Raw genomic sequence first — 20,107 nt, 5'->3', positions numbered from 1 at the left:
GGTGTCCGCGTAGTTATGCAGTCGAGCCAGCGCTAAAGGTATGGTGTGGAGTTGGCGTGTGCAAATGAGCAGGTAATGAGGAGGGGCACATGCTATTAAAGTCATTAGCCGAGCCGTGCATCGGTATGCCATGCCGGCTGTGTATGGTCTTGCTGAGGCGGAAAAGTTGTGTGTGTGTGTGTGGGGGGGGGGGTGCAAAACTTAATTGTGGAGGCGCCAAGTTCACTGAAATTTGTTCACATGACAGGCGAATGGCGGGCGCATTTATTTACGAGATTTATGACTATCATCACTATAACGCCGCTCTCGTTTCGTGAGCGCTTCTGCGTTGAGCCGTAATCGCTCTATCCTGGTGCCTCGCTCACGTCAGCGTTAGATAGGGCAGGGAAAAATTTTGCAAGACGTGTGTCAGATACTTGTAATTAGTCGTGTCACTTGCGTAATCGGAGCTGTAGAGATGACGTCATTCTCCTCACGACAATATTTGATTAATGTGAATTCTGGCCCTTCTAGAGACATTTAAGAATCAAGCTTTGGCAGGTGGCGCAAGAAATGACTGCTTATTATGTACTGAATTTAAGAGAGAAATATATAAGTAGAAAAAAACTGTAAGGTTCTCATTGTCTATATATGCTGCTGTGGACAGGCGACAGGGATGTCTCCACGGCGCACACCCCTACAGTGCCACACCTAAGCTCACGCAGATCACATGATGGCTGACGTCACCCTATCGAGAGAGTCCACTCATGTGTGCATATGTGAGTAGTTAATCTGCGAGCCTCTGTTTGCGGGTCGTAATACAGATACAGGGAGGTTTTTTAACGTACGAGTCTCACATATGACTACAACTAATGCGACAAAAAAAAAAAAGTGTTACATTCGAGGCTGCGATTAAAAAACCGAAAAAAAAACTTGCATGTTTGGTTAGCGCAAGGTGCCTTCCTTTGTCTTTATGCTATAGGCATTCGGGTTAATTGAGTTTGTTGCCTCGTTCGAACCTTAGGCAAGAGGCCGAGGGTCAAATGAGAAAGTAAACGGACCACCCAGTAGGGCATTTCATGAGGTCGTGACGCTCTATGCCCGCCCCATACGTTCCCCTCTTGTTACTTGCCTGCCAACGCTCCATAACTACTACAGCCGCTGATGCCTGCTGCGATGTGGCTCAGTGACCTTGGTATTCGGTTGCTAAGCCAGAGGATGCGGGATCGAATCCCCGGCCGCGTATACGCATTTCGATGTAGACGAAATGAGTAAGATGCCCGTGTGCAAGATGTAAATGCACGATATAAAACCTCAGGAGGTAGAAATTAATCCGGAGCTCTCCACTACGGAGTCTTTCATAGTGAACCTTTGGAAGGATAAACCCTACATAGCATGACATAAAATCGTTCATTCCGGCTTTCGTGCAAGCGTAGGAAATTAGTGTCTTGAAAGGATGTAACTCTGCCTGGAGTTTAGTTATTCTTCTGTGATTACAGATTTTCTCACAGGCGGTAGGTTTCTTTTTTTTTTCCCTCTAAACATTTGTTTGATAACGCCAAAAGAATAAACTACTATATCACGAAGATTTTAGGTCTAGTCTTGTTTTGATTCCTTCAACATCGGCCGGGTTTCGGCCGACAGATGTATTTCTACGCCGTGGGAGATTCTCCGCAGACCACTCAGCGACCTCATGTAGCGGGTGCCTTTTGGTAGAAATTTGAAATGTTTAACACCAGAATGAGAAAGAGCCACAAGAGCACAGAGAATCAAGTCACTAATTCTGAGAGCATTGTGCGTTTACACGGAAGAATCAGTTCTATATACCTGTCGACCACACATTGAAGAGGTGCACGCGAGATAGTGCTCTTTGTGTTTCCCTTGGATCACTGCAGTTAATTGCGGTAGAGCGAGGGACGAGGCCGAAATGCCGGCCTGTGTGGTGTGTATTCGTCCGTGTACTAGAAGCGAACACGTTTTTTAACCAGCTTTGTTTCTTCAGCTCCGGCAATTTAAGCTCCCAGTTGGCAATACCTTATGCTTCGTTCATCCTGTTTCAGGAACCGTCTGTTGTTCGCTTCTGATAACTTGAAGAAGAAGGTCGCCTGGCGTGTGCGAGTTAACGGTGCCGGTAGGCGAAAGGGAACAGACATCATTTTGCGCAAAAGATTGAAATCTGCGGTTAATGTAAAATACGTCAGGCATTATCCGCTAAGGGAGAACAATTTAAACCCCAGGAAAAAAGTGTGCCATTTAATTCACTCACGCTTATGGAGCAATCATTGGCCAAGTTGGGACAATTTGCTCCCCTTAATATTGGAGCTGGCTGTACGTGCCCCGCTTAAGAACCCACGAAATCGGGGACACTCCGTTTCTAAATGCTGGGACACTAGCACACAGAAAGTCACCCCTGAAGTCGTGAGGCAGAGGCGAACTCTGTGAACGCGCGTACGTGCTCGCCGCATGGCCTCTTGCGCCGTGTGGCAGCAGCGCAGCACGTGCACCAACATCACTGCGCCGAGACAAAGGCGTGTGCACGCGCCGGCCATGCGCGCTCGTCCACGCCCAGCGGGAAGGTCACGCAGCCATCGACTCCGGCTGAGGCCTATCTGGCACACAAAGGTCGCCGCCCGCCACGCCGCCGCGGACCGGGCCAATTACTCTTCCCGGCTACCCCCCCCCCCCCCCCCTCCGTTCTTCTTGCTATTGTTCACGGGGGACGCGGTTGCTGCTGCAGGCGCACACTGTTCTTCACACGGCACGGCGGTGACCGTGCCGTTGACAGCGCGGATTCGTTCATTTCGGGTTTTGCCGAGCGAAGCGGGCGTGTGTCAGCACAGCGGGATCGGCATCCGGAAATGCGCTGAGATTGGTTTGGTTTGGTTTGGTTTAGGGGTTTAACTTCCCAAAGCGACTCAGGCTATGAGAGACGCCGTAGTGAAGGGCTCCGGGAATTTCGAGCACCTGGGGTTCTTTAACGTGCACTGACATCGCACAGTACACGGGCCTCTAGAATTTCGCCCCCATCGAAATTCGACCGGCGCGGCCGGTATCGAACCCGCGTCTTTCGGGCCAGCAGCCGAGCACCACAACCACTGAGCCACCGCGGCGGATTGCGCTGAGAGGACCTAGCTGGTTTGGCTATTATTTACTTGCACGCAGTGTTAAAAGGTTACATACAAAAAAAAAACATTCGAACGCAAACAAACTATTATTTGTTTATTGGCCGCAAAGAGATGCCTTCTAGCAAGTTTCAGCCGCAGGCGTTGGAAACATCATTATATGATTTTCGATGTTGTCCGCAAGGAGCCTCTCGGAATTTCTACCCGAATCGAGTGACATCAAGGTGCACCGGACCCAATTGTTGTGACGTCACCGAACCCAGTGGTTGGCGACAGGAACTACCGTAGCTTATGGAGACGCCGACGTCATCAGGAATGGGGTATAGTCAAGGTTGGCCGCTCGACCGTGACGTCAAGGTGCACTTCAGCGCTGGCGCCAACCGCGACTTAATCTTCCGGCACAAAATCGTTCGTAATTAATAGGTAATTAATACTGTGCACTGGCGTTTGGAGCTCATTTCATGACTACTAGGCCTGTAAGCGTCTTTCAAGGCAAAAAAAAAAAAAACGTACACCCAAAAATTTTGTGCTGTATGCCCTGTAACGAAGTGAGCATAACCGCTTGGCGCTCATGTAATATATGTTGGCCTCATGACTTTCAATTGCCTACGGTCCATCAAACGCAACACGATGTACTAGTTTTGCAATAAGGTATTTGTCTGGGCTAGTCTGTGCATGGCTCAAGCTGAAGGCACAGCGCACGAAGGACTTTCCCGTCCTTCGTGAGCTGTGCCTTCAGTTTGAACGATGTTCAGTAACCCTCGCGTCTGCGATGTGCAAATATTTTGAAAATTGTCCATACTATATCCACGTGAACGTTACCTTCGTATTAAGAGTGGATATGAATATATCCACTCTTTATTCCGCAGACGCATGAATCTGAGTCGGCCAGTTACTACGTGTATTTAACGATTTTTAGACGTAGTTTCCCTTGCGCCAGAAAAATCCGCCTTCTTTGATCCTGCAGACAGTTGGACTCTCCTGTTCTGTCTCGTGATGTCTCCTGTTTCATGTAAGGTATATATAGATATTTAAAACATTGGAGCAAGGTTTTAACAATTTCAGGCATTTACATAGAGTCCTGGTTCTTAAAAAGTTTAATACACGCGTTGGACATATTAGTTTATGCGTCATATATTTAGCCCGCATTTATTAAAGTGTAAGTTGCAACACTTTATTGTCTATGTAAAATGGTTTCGGTGAATCGCCACAGTCATGATTTCTCCATTAAGAGTTGATTCGTTTTAATAATTTCTATGCGATAGATCAGTGCCATCAGTGCATTATTAGCACTGATCCAGAAAAGGCGGCGCTGTATTTCTGTTGATGTAGTTTGCAACTGGGCGGCCTACTTTCGGTGCTTCGGTGACGCCGTATCGATCGTGCTCCTGTGGAATGCCAGCTTAGTGTTTACACTGTGTGCCATCATTGGTGTGCTGCGAACTTACTTCTTAAAATACATTTCATGGCGTTACCTCTACACCGTGTTCCACAACCTTTGTCTCCAATCGGAAGTTTTCCCTCAGAATGTGCAAGTACACGCATGTTGCCAGTATGCTTCCTGTTGTACTCTATTTCCGTTGCGTATGCTGCCTCTGTGAGCGCAAAAAGCCTTTGCATGTTTCGGTCAGACGAGCTGTTGACTGCAATCAACAGGTATACAGGAGTCGTGCCGATACCGATCACCGGTGTATGTGTATACAGTCGAGAGCAGTATGAAGGAAAACAAACTTTTTGCAAAAAACTGAGAATTTTCTTGTTACTTGTCCACTAAATTTGAGGATTTCTTTTGGATATTGTATGCCAAGACTCTTGCAAAACTAGCTAGAAAACAAAACAAAATAAGCGCATGCAAGTCGTAATTATGCAGTAGTAAGTGTATTTATGTGCAAGCTTTGTTCCCTTTCATACTGCTCATGACTGTACTCAAGGCTATTAATTTGTGAAGAAAACTTGCTGAAGTACTTTTCAACCCAACCGAAACAGTGCGGTGGAACGAACTTTTGATGACAGATAAGAAGTTTCCTCGAATAAGCATTTTTAATCGACACTTCTCGAATGACACTCGGGCCAGGTCCTTGGGCCTGGGTGCGCCAGATAGTCGCTTCCCTGTGCTAACGCTGGAATACAAGCCCGTGCTCCTAAGAATAGGCTCCGGTCATTTTCTTCCTGTATGTATACTCAGGCGATGCAGGCGATGCAGAGTCCCTTCTAAGGGCACATTTGCTTTAGACAGAACTTTCTTTCAACAGCTGAACGTGCTTATTGGACATGCCGGCTTCACCTGCGAGCATCGACATTTGTTCGGTTGGAGGAATTTGCCTGCCCTCTGCCAATCCGCAAAACGGGAACATGGCGGTTATGTTGTACGCCAGAAGTCAAGGAAACTGAGAAGTTGGCAGCTGTTCAAAGACATGTCGTCTTGTGGAATAAATGTATACACTTATCACGCTAGTTGACTGTCTACGCAGTGTGCTGGTGCGATTTTGTTGTTCGCAGTGGTTACTAGACTTGGAAGCAACTGATTGTGTGTTGATCTCAACGCCGAAAACCATTAAGTTTTTGAAGCCATATATGCTCGGAACATCTGGATTAAACTCAGGTACATGAGTTGCGATGGTCTTCAGCTTATACTAGCAAAAAATGGGAAGCAACAACTCACGTTCAAACGCATAAAGTGGGGTTATTTTCATGAACGGGATTTTCATGGCGACTCACGGCTGTGTTAACATCATACAGTGTTTGTGCAGCACCCAGGACTAGGGGCACCACCTGGAAGAGAGATACATATCGACAATAAACTTGTTTATTCCTCCTCCCTCCGCTGTGTAGAACCTTGTGGCATCAGTAATGATGCCTAACACTACGTTCAAGAGAAGTTCCCAGCTCTCCTGAAAAAAAAAAAAAAACTTCTGTATTGTTTTCCTTTTGAGTGTCATGAGCTTACGCAGCTGCTATGATATGTCGTATTTGTGGAAAACAAATAAACGAGAGAAAAAAACACAAAACGAATCGTTGCCCGGTCATGAAAACACAACCTTCGTTTCGGCCCCTGAGGCCCGTCCGGTGGATCCAGCTGCGCATCGTCCGGTCAGCGGCAACAATGGCTAAACGGGGCGCTCAAGAAATGGGCTGAGCCTTCCGTTTCCCCGCCTACGCGCTCTCGCGCCCACCTGCTGTCTGATCGCGATACTGCGCTCGGAGAAGCACCCGCTATGAAGGCGGAAGAGAGATTGCACTCGCCAGGGAGTTAGCCATTCAGGTGCCTTCCTCTACCCGTTCTCGCGACGGGGATTCAGCGAGGCCGCGAACGCAGTGCAGTGGACGCCGCTTCTCAGCTGCTCCGTCTCGCCAACTTAGTTCCGGGCAGCACTGGCAAAGCTGTGTGGTGCGCTGAGCCTTTATTGCCCACGCCTTTGCACAGCGGAGGATGCACCCTTTAACACTTTCTTGCCTCTCGGAGACCTTGTGTGATAAGCACCTTTTTATCACTTATTGCCTTCACATCAAAGCTATTAAGGTCATTTTCCCTTTTATGCGGTGTCGTCGGTGTAACACACCAGGTACAACACGTCACACTGATTAGTCGGAACGGAGTTAGGCCACGCATGACGTCATGACAACGAGCCAAGCTTATTTACCGGAATGTTAGTCACTGGTTGGTCCGAACACATTGACGTCACTCTTGACGTCACGGGACATCCACTACAGTTTATCCATGGCATGCAAGCATAAAGGCATAAACACAACAGGCTCCTTGCATCGCACTCCGACTAGCGTCGGCTTTTGGCTCCACCCAACTTGTCGCTAAATTTCGCGTCATCACCATGTTAAACACCCGGTCAATGTATATATTCATTTCAAGTTGTAAGGTCCAGTTGGTATTAACCTGTTACGCGTGTCGTATCGCGAGCCGATGACCATGCACGGATGAACACGATCCAGCAGGCAAGCACTCGTGTTCCGCATGTGGTTGATGCGGTAGTCTGTAGCTTCAGCAGTGCTGCAGGTAACTCTGCATCGAGATGCTGGCACGGGGTATCCCCCTCGCGACTGTATACTGCCATGTACACGGCACTGGAGGAACAACGTTCGTTCGCACGCTATCAGCGCCCGCAGTCCTGCCATGCTGCAACGAAGCCCCGCGACCGAAGAGAAGCAGAGGAGGGGCGATGTCGATGGCGATCGGCATGCGGGGAGCATCGCCGTGCCCTTCCCTAGGGCGTCGCCCCGAGTGTTTTTCTCGGAGGCGCCGGCCATTTATTTCTGCGCGCCGATTTTTAACCTGCTGTGCGCGCGCGCGCGCGCCCGCCCGCTTCCTCCTCCTCCTCCTCCGTCTTTCTTCTTGGTATGGACAGTGTTCCTTCCCTGCCGCGCTGCTCGCTGTCGTGCCGCGGTACGAGGTAGGAGAGAAGGGTAAAACCGCGCACTCAACGGAGCGGAGGTTCCGCGTTTTGCACGTTTCGATGACCGCGCTTTGTGCAGTCCGTTCGAGGCGCCTGCGGCATCATTTAGCAGGTATTTTTTCCAGGCGATATTGAGAAAGCCAGCAGTTCCAGAAACCAAGGAAAGCACAAAGGAATGTTTTTGTTTTTTCTTAATTTGTAGGGTCGATCAGCTGGAATTAGCAAACATGTAAACATGTGCAGAACAAGGCACACGCCAAAAACTAAAAGAAATAGCTTGAAGATGCCTGTGGCCTATGTAAAAGCCATTTGAAAAAAAAAATAAACACATACATACATCGGTGGCAGATCGCATAGGAGCACAAGCAAATTATAACGTTTACAGTCGAAAAAATAATATGCATAGGAGAAGATTTGGAACTTGTGTCACTTTTGGAAAGTGACACACTGGTGGGTCGCTGACATACGGGAAAAGGACACCGATACGCATACACAATACAATATTTAGTAAAAAATTACTAGTAGTGAAATCATTTTGACTAAAGCGCACCCAGCAATTTTGGACAAAAGCTTTCTGAGCGGGAAACTGTTCATGAACGCAATTTTTTCACATACTGAAATATTTCACTATAACAAGAAATATATCCGCAGGTCACGTGATGGCAGTCTTGCATTTTTTTTCTACTAGCGCTTGTGCTATGGTCAAAAGAGTTCCTCATTGGTTTTCTATGACAGTCTTAACTGCTAGATGCGATCGGTGGAAACACTTTAAAAAATTGCTACATTTGAGAAGAATGGACAATTACCTTCAATATAGTATATACAGTACACACTGTATATATACTGTATACTACATTTTTCAAATTTTTGTCTATGTTGGACATAGGTTTCATTTCAGCATATTCTCTCCGAGGCAGATTGGTGTGGCTGTATGAGATGATGTAATTGGAAAAATTCATCCATTGATGGCCGATGAGTGGACCTTTGTAGTCATGGTGCCGTTCTAAAATTTACCCTGTGTTGCTAACCCAGTGGGCGTTGGCCTTACCCATGTAGGAGGCGCGGAGTGGGCGCTCGCACTGGTGCCCGGGAAGGATAACGCAGGACAAATTTCATTGTCCCATGTTCGTGAATTAAGGACTGACTGGCTTCGGCCGCTTCCTTTGCGCGTTTCTACAGCAGGCCACCGCTTGAGGACATTTACTGGGCACGTGGCCAGAGCCTGGGCATGCTCATCAGAGAGTTTGGATGTTCCTTGGTTTCTAACGCGCCGGTGGTCAGGGGAATTCGTCATGGGCTTTAGCGCATTGGCACCTTACTGTGCAATGTCAGTGCACGTTAAAGAACCCCAGGTGGTCGATATTTCCGAAGCTCTTCTCTGCGGCGTCCCTCACACCCTGAGTTACTTTGGGACGTTAACCCCCAATAAACCTAAACCTAAACATTGGCACCTCTCTTTTGCCCGCATTGTCAACCACCACCGCCATCATCATCATTATCATCATCAGCCTGACTACACCCGCTGCAAGGCAAAGGCCTCTCCCATATCTCTCCAATTAACCCTGTTGTCTAACTGAGTAGCCGTGGCGTAGAGGCACTGCACCCGCCTCGCGTGCAAGAGGACCGGGGCTCGAATCCCGGAGCCGCACATCTTCCACCAGTTAAAAAAAAAAGAAGAAAAACTCCGCGTGTCGACGGAATTGCATAATTGCAGCGAGCTCGCACGGTGAATCCACGCAGCGCTACTACTCCAAATAGAGTCAGGATAACCTGCGCTCTGTAAGCGGAGTCCAGATGATGGATTCGGTGCGTCTTGTTGTTCTGGGCTTACTTTATCGGTGATTACATTCTCAGGGTGTAATCAGACCTCGGGCTGGTGGACTTCGGGCGATTGGCCTCAAGTCCACCATTTGCCCATTGTGATCCGGATTATTGTGTTTATGTCTCTGGAAAATTAAATATGAGCTGGAAGTCTCGACCAAGTGGTCAGTTTACCGGAGTCTGTTTTACTTTTTATCTTTGTTTCACCCAACAGTATCAACAGCCTCTCCAGAGCGATATAGTCGTTCCATAATTATCACAGATTAGCCATGGCACTTTTTGGTCCAGCCACCCGTACGCCATCGAAATGCAATCATCACCATCCCCAATGTACTGAGAACCCTCAAACCTGGGAATTCTCAGCCCATTATCGATACTAAGGTTGCACTTTTCTATTCCAGTGGATGTGGCATATCGCGCCAACGTTGTAAGTCATTGATTTGATTTGGTCTGATATAATTCTATGAACAAGGCTGCACAAGGTTGGAAACGGGGGAGCTGCTCAAAGGGAACGGCCCGAAGTTCTGCTACAATGGCTGCGTCACGGCGGAAAGGATATTTTCCAACAACTAACTAAAGGGGAAGAGTACCTACAGTATAATCTATAAGGGGTTTTGCAACTTTAACAATTAAGAGGTAAAAAAAAATGAACAAAATGAAAAATAATGTGCCAGCGTGAAAAAGACCAAAAATAGAATAACAGGACGCAGTTTGTTGCAGAACAGGTGAGCGCATCTGTTTTGCGCGTGCTTAGATCGCTTCTGTCGCTAAAGGCACTTGTAACGTACTACTGGGGACAATAGTTTCCGGGACGAGAGTTCTAGGAAAAACGTTTATTGTAGCTCAACCTCGCTACCGAGCCGCCTGATATTGTCAAGAGAGGAAGGAGCATGTAGGCCTTTCAATGCCTTTATACAATATCAGGCGACTGGATAGCGAGGTTGAGCTACAATAAACGTTTTTTTCCTAGAACTCGCGTCCCGGAAACTTTTGTCCCCAGTAGTGCAATGCGCAGGATAGCGGTCTCTGCGTTTGGCCTTGCACTTGAAACGCAGCCCATGCCGACTTCATCTGATAACGCTAACGTATCTCCTCCATGTATACAGGAGCAGCGCATTCAGTGCAGCATTATCCGTCCATCACCGCTGAGCTCTGTGGACTGTTGTACACCGGAGCGCAGCTGGGCAGTTGGTGCAGGTTTTTCCGTCGTTAGTCGGCGGCCCTGTGTTGTGTCGCCACTTCTTCTGTCCTTTGTCAGCCAGCTGCTTCCCTGTCATGTTCTAGGCCAGTACAAGTTCGATGGGCTGATGTCTCTTCTTGCCATGCAGGTCGAATCTTTCGTTCGTGTTTGCGCTATCGATCAGATTGCTTGAACAGGCTTCAAAATCGCAGCTTGGTTTCTTCATTGAATCGTTGATTTTTTTATGGTGTGACAAAACGCGGTTAGGAAGCAAGGCATGGATTTTTTACTTTCGTCCAACTGTACCTCAGTCAGTCAGTCAGTCAGTCAGTCAGTCAGTCAGTCAGTCAGTCAGTCAGTCAGTCAGTCAGTCAGTCAGTCAGTCAGTCAGTCAGTCAGTCAGTCAGTCAGTCAGTCAGTCAGTCTGGTCTAGTCTAGTCATTCAAGTCTAGCCTAGTCTACTCAGTCAGTCTGTTATTCAGTCAGTCTAGTCAGTCTGGTCAGTCTGGTAATTCTAGTCAGTCTGGTCAGTCTAGTCTAGTCTGGACTAGTCACTTAGTCTGGTCAGTCAAGTCTAGTCAGTCGGTCTGGTCTAGTTTAGTCTGGTCAGTCAGTCTGGTCTAGCCTAGTCTAGTTAGTCTAGTAGTTCTGCCAGTCTGGTCAGTCTAGTCTAGACTAGTCACTAAGTCAGTCAGTCACTAAATCTAGCAGCTAATGAATGAGTGGATCAATCAATCAGTTGTACTACCCCACTAGCTAATCATCCTCTTGTCCCCCCATTTATCGCCTTCCTTTCTCCGAAAATTAATTTCTCGGTGCGAGAGCCACTCACTTGCGCATGATGTCCGTCGCCTGTTCGAGTGCAGGAAAGCGATTTCTCGCACAAACGCTGCGGTCACACCGATACGTCTGGCCGTTCCGCGGCGACGACAGTTCTGTAAACAAAACTGCCGCGTGGCTGTCAACGCACATTGCCGCCCCGGCGTCTAGAAAAGGCGTGGTGCCCCTCTCCCCATTACTAACCCTTCTCTCCCTCTTCGTCTACGTCCGTAAAGGCTGAGAAGGTCCCTGAAGGTCTCCGGCTCAGCCTGTAGGCCTCGCCCGAAGCGCTGTCGGTGAGTGAAAATAGGCAAATCTCCACAGCCTCCTTTCCTTACCTCATAGGCGTCATTTTTTCCCCCTTATTTTCTCCGCCGTCGCCGCCGTGTGCTCCGTCTTCCCCGGACTCAGTGGTGCGTGCAATGGAAAAGGCGTCGGCGGCAAAGCGGCGAATACTCTGCGGTGGTCGTTTCTTTTATCAATATTTGTTGTCGGCGTCCCTGATGCTGTACCTCTTACAGTGCACTTTTCACGCGCGCATTTCCGATTCGTGTCCGCGTTATGCGTCGCGTGCGGAAACGGCTCGGCGCAGTTCCGCAAGCCGGCGGGCGCTCAAGCAAACCGAGAACAGAAAGCAGCCTAGGCCATTGTGGTTTTATTTTCTCCTTTTGACTTTGTCAGCCAGACACCATAACCGGGCTATAGAGAATATGCAATGAGAAACTTAGAGGGTCTGAGCGTTTCGCTATTCGTGGTATGCTAGAGCCATAGAAATGTCCTTAAAGACAGCAGAAATGAGGAACACAGTTTAGTGGCTGGCTGACTAACTACTCGTTTTTAACACCTTAACGCGAATAAAACAGAAAGTTCGCTAACTTTTCATTTCAGACTTCATCTTCTTCTTTGCTCATCCACGTCCAATCCGCCGCGGTGACTCAGTGACTTCGGCGTTCAGGTGCTGAACCCAAGGTCGTGGGTTCGATCACGGCCGCAGCGGCCGTATTTCAGTGCAGAATGCAATACAAAGACGTCCGTGTGCTGCGCGATATCAGTGCACTTCAAAGAGCCGTAGGTGGATTAAATCCGAAGCCCTCAGCTACGCCGGCCTTCATTAAGTGAGCCGCTTCGAGACGTTAACACCCCACAACCCGCATCCGCGTCGAGGTTTGCAAACCTACAATCATCGAGGAAGGAAAGCTCCGGAGTGGACCTTGCTATCCGAGCTGCATGACAGAAAAAAATGTACCGGGAGTCACGTGTTTTCGCAATGACTACTGGGAGTCTTTGGTCGATGGCGCAGCCGATTGTAACTATGGGCGTAGCGGCGTCTGCGCATGCGCAATCGCGCTGCAACGGCGGCCAACTCACGAGCGGTGCAAGTCACCTAACAGCCTGTCCTAAATTCTTTCCTTCCTCCAGGCCTACAAAACTTGTTTGTAGCATGTGCATGGCTTCGGAAACTGTTTATTTATCCAGAAAGATGAGAATCCAGAAAAAGCAGCGGTGACATTTCTGCGTTACTTGAGTTGTGTTCGGTGCAGTGTACAGAAAGGAGTTGCTAGTCAACGCTTATGTTCTCTTCATTCGTCCATTCTTCAGCGCTGTTTGCGTGGCTAAGGGTGATACACCAACTATAGGCCAAATAAGTACGCCTGTACAACGATATGCGGTTACACGGCGCATGGTTACTATCAAAAGTTTACCACTACTGCCCTCGAAGCGGACACCAGCATAACGTAGGCGACTTCGATCGACTCTTCCACAGTGACAGATGTGTCCGGTACTTGCATGGGATTTTCCGGCTTCAGGGCGACGAGCGTACGTACTAAGATACAAAACGCAACGACGCAAACTAACACGTCACGGCCACTGCTCACATACGTTTTCATGACGTCACGCCCACCAACAGCTGCCGCCATTAGTTGGTTCATTGCCAGTGGCGCTACACGTCGAGTGAGGGTAAACATTTCGCCTCCGTCACGGCACGGTTGTGTTCATGGGCCAGAAAAAAATTAATGCACACCAGGTTATACAGAACCTCACTATACTAGGCGCCTTCACCATTAGGCAACCGTCTAGACTGCTAATCTTCCTTTCCTGAAAGTGCCCTGGTTCGGCAGAGGCGGAAAAATTAAGGGCCGTCTTGGGCTAATAATCAGTCCACCGTGAATTCTCCGTTATTTCATGCGGAAACTTAAACTATAACCATTCTAAAGTTGCGCTTGGTTCTCACGTAACACTTGTTGCTGGGCTAGTTGGTGCATAGTTCTATGTACAAACGTTAGCGCAAAATAAGACACATTCACAAGAAAGGTGGACAAGACAACGCGCTTTGTCTTGTCCACCTTTCTTGTGAATGTGTCTTATTTTGCGCTAACGTTTGTACATAGAATCGCGCTTGGTTATTGCGTTAGTGCGTTTAGAGCCGACTCAGAGTATTAGCGCGTGCATTCAGTTACCTTTCAAATTGCTCGCTTTTCTTCTTGACGTCTCCGAGTTCAGCGGAGCATCTGCGTTGATCGCGGAATTCCACCCATTCGTGGTCCACCATTGTTCGCGGCCAAGCAGCGCCTCTCCGACGAACTGCCTAAGTAATTTCTCCGCTAATAACTGGGCGAAGCTCTAAGGGCACAGAGAGAAGACAATGTTTCTGGCCGAAAAAACCGCGCGACTGGGTCAGACGGCCTTACGACGACCGGTTTCCTTGTTTCGCGGGGCATGTGAGAGGAGAGGCGTGGTGCACGTGTTTTGCGCGAGCCCGCGTCACATAAGCGCGCTTACGTCGTTGTCGACGTCGTCGTGGCAGCGGGTGAAAAACTGCGCTTTCTTGAATCACGTCCCGTTCACCGCCGCTCACGCACTGGTCCCTTTGTTTCCGCGGTAGACGAGTTTTTGTTCTTCGCGCAGGTCCTGCGTCGTTTTCCCACCCGGCTTCGAGATTGTTGTGCGCAGTGGACGTGACCATACAAGCGCGTAGGATGCGTGGGTAACACTTATTCCCCTGAAGGGGGCCACCCGTAAACGCTTCGAAGCTTAACGCTCCCCCCCCCCCCCCCCCCCCCGTTTATCCCATGCGCCCAGTTCGCCCAGTTCCCTGGTTTATCATCGGTAGAAGCAAGAATGCGCTTTCTGAAATATGTGGACGTTTGGCGGGCTTGAACGCGTTCGCGAAAATCGCGGTTGGGTGGAACGCTGTGGAGTGAAAATTTGGGTCACTTCAGATTAGCGGTTCCGCCTTTAATTTGCAACGGTTTGCGGTTTTAAGACGTGAAAAGCGCGCTTCTTGTTTTAGTTGGTTTAAAGATGGCCGCTGCGCTGAATTCTTGCGCTCCGCTAATCAGTCTTGTTTCGAGAAAGAACAAAAAAGAAACGAAGAAATTTGACATCATGCAGAACGAACTATTGCCGACTAGTAGGTGCACAGCAATGGAATTAAGTGACAGCCTTGACATTTTCGTTCCTTTTGTGTAAATCCAGAAGCAATAAAGTGGATTATACTTTTCATAACATCCGAGTGCGCTGGTTTCTGGCCAAATGAAATGAACTGTTACTTGGGCAGCGTTGATAGTATAGTGGTCTAGAATAATGTATTCTAGTTCACTGTAGTTGACAGCTTGCTGTCATAACTAAGTCAATTTCGGGACGCCGTTTCTATTTGCCGTGTCTGGACATATTTTCATTATGTATAGGGTGTGACGTAGGCGAAGTACGTGGAGATCTGCTAGCCAATACATCAGTACGGAGAGGTAACGGACGAGGAGGGGGGAGGGAGGGTGGCACCAGTCCACCATCAACACAACGTTATTCGTGGTCGTTAGTTGTTCGATGTGTTAATGTTAACGTGCCAGCATCAGGACAGTGTCATCACCGGTAGTGTCGAGGTGGAAAAAACAAACATCCTGGTGCGTTGTAGAACATTCAAGTTCCGTCGTTTATTATGTCCACATCTTTGGCACAATACTCAGGCATCATTGTATGGATCCTTGTCCAAAGGATGGCTGTGAATCTGTGCAATAATATTCGCAAAACAATGATTGAGGGCCTTGCTGTCATTACCCCTAAATCAGTCATGGATTTCGAGGAAAGAATGGGAGATTGCAGTGTTGTAGCTAGAAGCAACAAACCTATTTTTGTGTATTTAGAGCGCAGTAGTTTTAGAGCGCGTAGCACGCACCTTCCTCGGCCCGGTATACAGATTCGGCCAGTGCGCCCAAGCACTAGCTGTAGCGCTCTTCCGACTGCAGCTGGGGCGAGGCGCACTTTGAGAGAGATTAGTCTATCCGTAATTTGCGGGACGCGTCACCCCACTCGCTGACGTCATTTCCTGAAAGAAATTGCCTCGATTACGGCAGCAGCGTGAACCTACAGCCTCAGGCATCGCCGCTGTTGCGTCGCGTTACAAGTTAGTTACGGCCGCACCTCCACCGCGGCGCTCCGTTCTCACGGAACGGAGGCGGTAAAGGAGGCGCCTGTTATGAGAACGGAAGCTCTTGGAGGCACACTCGATCCTCGCTCGGAGACGCCGGAAGGAAAAAAAACAAACCGCAGCTCCGGTCCGGCCATGCAAAGGCGGCAAAAGGGACGCGGTAGTAGCAGCCGCCAGGAGTTAGCCGCCACAATGGAAAGAGACGGATGGGCGGCGCGATCGCGGACGCAGCGCGCGGAGTATCGGGGCGTGAAACGGGTAGTCCCTGTGTCCGTGGACGGCGCTGCCGCAGCTGAGGCCGGTGTATCGACCTTCGGCTCGCGCTGCTGCGGCCAGGCATTGCCGCATTGGGGAGCCCCGGACGGCCGACAGGTCGCGCTATGTGTGTGTGTGTAAGCGGCGCATGTTTTTTTTTTTTTTTGTTACGGCATGGCTCGGCGGCCGTCGCGGTCTTGAGGGAGCGCCGGTGGCGATCTCACGGACGTCAAAGGGATGCGGCGGACGACGGGCTCGTTAAAAAACAGCCCCTGACCCTGCTCGCTTCCTGTATACACTCCCCTCAAACTCGAGCGCAATGGTTTCCGGGCTGCAACGCGATAGGAGGAAGAACCGAGGGACGCTGGCTTAGCTATATTATGGAGGAACATTAGCCAAACTATGTGATTATCGAGTGAAATGAGTAGAAAAGGAGAAGAAGAAGCGAGAACGAACGCTCTCGAAATGACCCGTTGATTTTCAACCACAACTTATTGGCGCGTGTTTCTTTTTTTTTTTAGTGTATGTATGTGAACAATGAATGCCCGCTTCCATACTTCATTATGAGGTGCTATTCCATGCCTGTACTTGCGTAGCAGAAAAGGCCGCGCTGTGAATGACACTTTGAGTGCAGCGATTAATAAGAAGATTGTTCCTCCTCTTCTCTCCTAAACGTGTTTTAAGTTTAGTCTGGTTACAGCAATTTTTTTCTGCCTCAATGTCACTGCCATTGTTCTTCGCTCACCTTCCTGCACGGTGTACCCGAGTGACTGTCAGCCCCTGATGAAGGCCTGCCGGACGCTTTTCGGAAATTTCGAACCCCAGGTGGTCGAAATTTCCGGACCCCTTCACCACGGCGTCCCTCATAGCCTGTGTCGCTTTAGGACGTCAAACCCCCATAAACCATAACCTTAAACCTTTTCCGTTACTATAACGCTCGGACGTCGTGTTCGCAGGACAAGTTATGACAGAGCCCCTCCCTTCCTCTCCCACTACTCTATTCCCCCTTTTAACTCTCCCTTCCAGCAATGTACAGGGCAACGAACTAGATTTTTTTTTTGTTCTGGTTGATCCCACTGCCTTGCCTCTGCTTATTCAGCGGTTGTGTTCGTATCCGTAACGATTAGAAACAAAATTCTCTGCCAACACTACCTCGATGTTCGACTTCGCGTTCGCTGCGGGAGCGAACGCTAAGCGTCTTTACATCGGTCTCCTCAGCAAACGTGGAGAAGAAAATTAAAATAATCATAATCACCTGGTTCCACTTCTGTCCGCCACATTGGATTTTAACCTCATCAATGGCCCCCGAATTTGGCCGCCATCTTGAATTATGACGTTATAGTCACGTGGCGACCTAAGTCGGCCGCAGTCATTGATTAATTAATGACGTCATCAATTAATTATCATTATTGGCCGATATCTTGGCTTTAAAAGTGACATCACCAATCATTCACCAATTGGATACATCAGTGACCTCCCCAATCAACCACCAATCGGATATATCCATGACGTCACCAATCACCATTTGGGTCGCTATATCGATTTACTATGGGGGCCGCCATCTTGAATTCCTCGGACTTGAAATATTTCACGCTGAAGGGAAGTGGTAGCAGACCCCAGAAAATCGAGAAACGTGATTGATAAGAGCTAACGCTCTTAAAAGATCGCAAGGACATAAGTTTGAGAGTCACAGGCGCACTTTCCTTCTTCGTTCCCCTTTCCCCCCTCTCCAAGTTTCACTGCGCGATGCTGTGCATCCATAGAACGTGCTGCCGATGCTTATGAAGCTGATGCTGTTGTGGTCATCCCCCTTTGCATCGGGGGTTCACAGCGTACTGGATCAGGCCATTAAAGGGAATCAGAAACAATAAGAGGAATGGGTCTAGGGGTTCCAGCAGCGAGCCAAGGAAGAGGATGATGATGGCTCCCTGTGGACCCTTCTTCCTTGTGCCTAACCCAGTCTACCCTCTTCACCCATTTTATCTGCACCTTCCCTGGCCCCACTGAGCGGCAGCGAACTGGAGCCTAGTTCCACTTAACCTTCCCGGCTTCCCTCTTGCTCATTCAATATCGGTCTTCACAGTGTAAACGCCATAAAATTTAGTCACATACTCTCTTTCTTTATGGCTTGTTTTCAAGCGAAAAGCTTCACTACGCTTGTTAAAACAGTCTTCGGGTAGGTAGCAGAATGACCTTGAACGACCTCCAGCCCAACCACGTGAGCTGTGCATGTCCATATGGGGTGCAGTTCTGGTGTCGAACCGTTGACCCGTGACCTTGACCTGGCCGTGACCGTTAGTTGATCTTTGACATTGGGTGACCTTTGGGTTGATGTTTCACCTTAAGAACATCCGATGGGGCGGTGTGAAGCCACGCGATGATGTCCGATGGTGGTGTCGTAAGACCATTTGATACCACGTCATAGCCACATGGCCGTGTCGCGAGCGTGTAGCGGAGCTGCCATGGACGAGCCTCAGACGCTTAGCAAGCGTGCTTGCTTTTCGCTGAATTCCAGGGTTAGCCAAGTTAAGCCACTGCCAGTTTTATTTTTCCTTGCCTCTCTGTGTTGAGCTTCGCCTGTGTCTGTGCTGGCCAGAGTCCCTGACGTGTGGACGGTTTCCCCCGCAGGACCGGCGCGACCTGGTGAGCGGCCATGCTGCCGCCGCAGCGGCCGCCGCGGCCGCCCTGGGGCCCATCACGAGCCTCAGCTCGCCCAACCCGAGCACTCCGGGCTCCCTGGGCTCGGGCGCTGGCTCGTTCGCGGGGGGGCCGCCCCCGCCGCCGCCGCCCCGGCTGACGCCCTCGTCGGCGGACTTCCAGCCGCCCTACTTCCCGCCCCCGTACAACCTGCCCACGCCCACGCAGCAGCAGCTCGACTTCCACGACCCGTACGCGTCGCACCACCTCAACAGCCTCGCGGGGCCCCAGCAGTACCACCAGCTGCACCCGGCCGCGGGCCACCAGCCCCGGGGGCTGTCCCGGAGGCCAGAGGAGGACCTCCTGCAGGCGGTCAGTCCCCCCCTATATATATATACATCCGTTGTTGTTGTTGTTGTTGTTGCTGTTCTCCGAACAACAAATGGCACATACCCACACTAGGTTAGTCATTGTTACTTGCACATACCCACACTGGGAGATCGGCCAAGAATTGGAAGGCATAGAAAAGTTATTCAACAGTACGTTTTCGTCACCAAAAACGACGGTAAAAAAAAAGAAAACCAAAAAGGCAAATGACGACGCGCGCGGGAGAGCCAGTGTCGCCGCCGTGCTCTCGCATATCCCTAGCAGCACAGGTAATGGGCCTAATATTGGAAATATATTAACAAATGATGGTCATACAAAGGAAACATCCCTTGCGCAATATTGGGCCAATTACCTGTGCTGCTGTTGTTGAGTCGGTTCATTAAATTACTCACAGTCTATGTCAAAGATATGCATATCGAAGGAGCTGTCTCTTTAGTCGTGTACACTCGTGAATGCCGTGAGTGCCGGAGCGGTGACGATCGCAGTACCTCTGAGCTTCGAAAGATATGGAATGTTGACGACACATAACGGGTCAGACTGAATGACCCGGAATCAAATCCTGTGTGCTGCATGTTTTTCGCAAAGCATGCGCGGACAGTATGTGACCTATTGGCCTGGAGGAAATTCAGAGAGAATACGGACTTGGGTTCTCGGTTCTCGGAACAAGCAGTGCAGAGAATGTACAACCGACGGTCTTGGAAGGCAGTACGGATTCTAAGGTTTTCTATTAAGAAGGAATCCTAAGGATGCCATGCGAATGTAAACGTACTAGAGGGCCACAGAGGATCACGTTGAGAGATGAGGTAAAATACACCTGTCTTACATTTAGTCGACTTAACCTGGTTGATGATGATGATGCCGACCGACTACTCGCAGAAAGCTCTGAATTGCACACTCATATGCAGCAGTGAAAAAGGAACAAAAAAGACTAGCGTAGAGATAACATTATGAGTGAGAAAAAAGAGTTGATGGAAGCAGGGGGAAAAAGCATCAGCGTGCGAGAAACAGCTCTGCTCAAACTTCCCGTCTTTATTTCCTCTCTTTCGCTTTCTGGGGAACACGATGGTGAGAACAC

General features: G+C 49.3%; 1 protein-coding gene across 2 annotated transcripts in view; it reads left to right on the top strand.

Annotated features, from left to right (window-relative positions):
- The window catches only part of TfAP-2 (transcription factor AP-2), a 181,944-nt gene that overhangs the window by 95,202 nt on the left and 66,635 nt on the right, over nt 1-20,107 (top strand). For both annotated transcript variants that reach the window (XM_077642024.1, XM_077642023.1), the window contains exon 2: nt 18,637-19,017. In XM_077642024.1, coding sequence (XP_077498150.1) covers nt 18,637-19,017 — 381 coding nt within the window. The remainder of the gene's footprint in view (nt 1-18,636; nt 19,018-20,107) is intronic.

Source organism: Amblyomma americanum, chromosome 10 (genome assembly GCF_052857255.1).
Source record: "Amblyomma americanum isolate KBUSLIRL-KWMA chromosome 10, ASM5285725v1, whole genome shotgun sequence".
NCBI classification, from domain to species: Eukaryota; Metazoa; Arthropoda; class Arachnida; order Ixodida; family Ixodidae; genus Amblyomma; species Amblyomma americanum.
The sequence above is the reverse complement of the archived record's forward strand: the minus strand, read 5'-3'. Positions and strand labels throughout refer to the sequence as shown.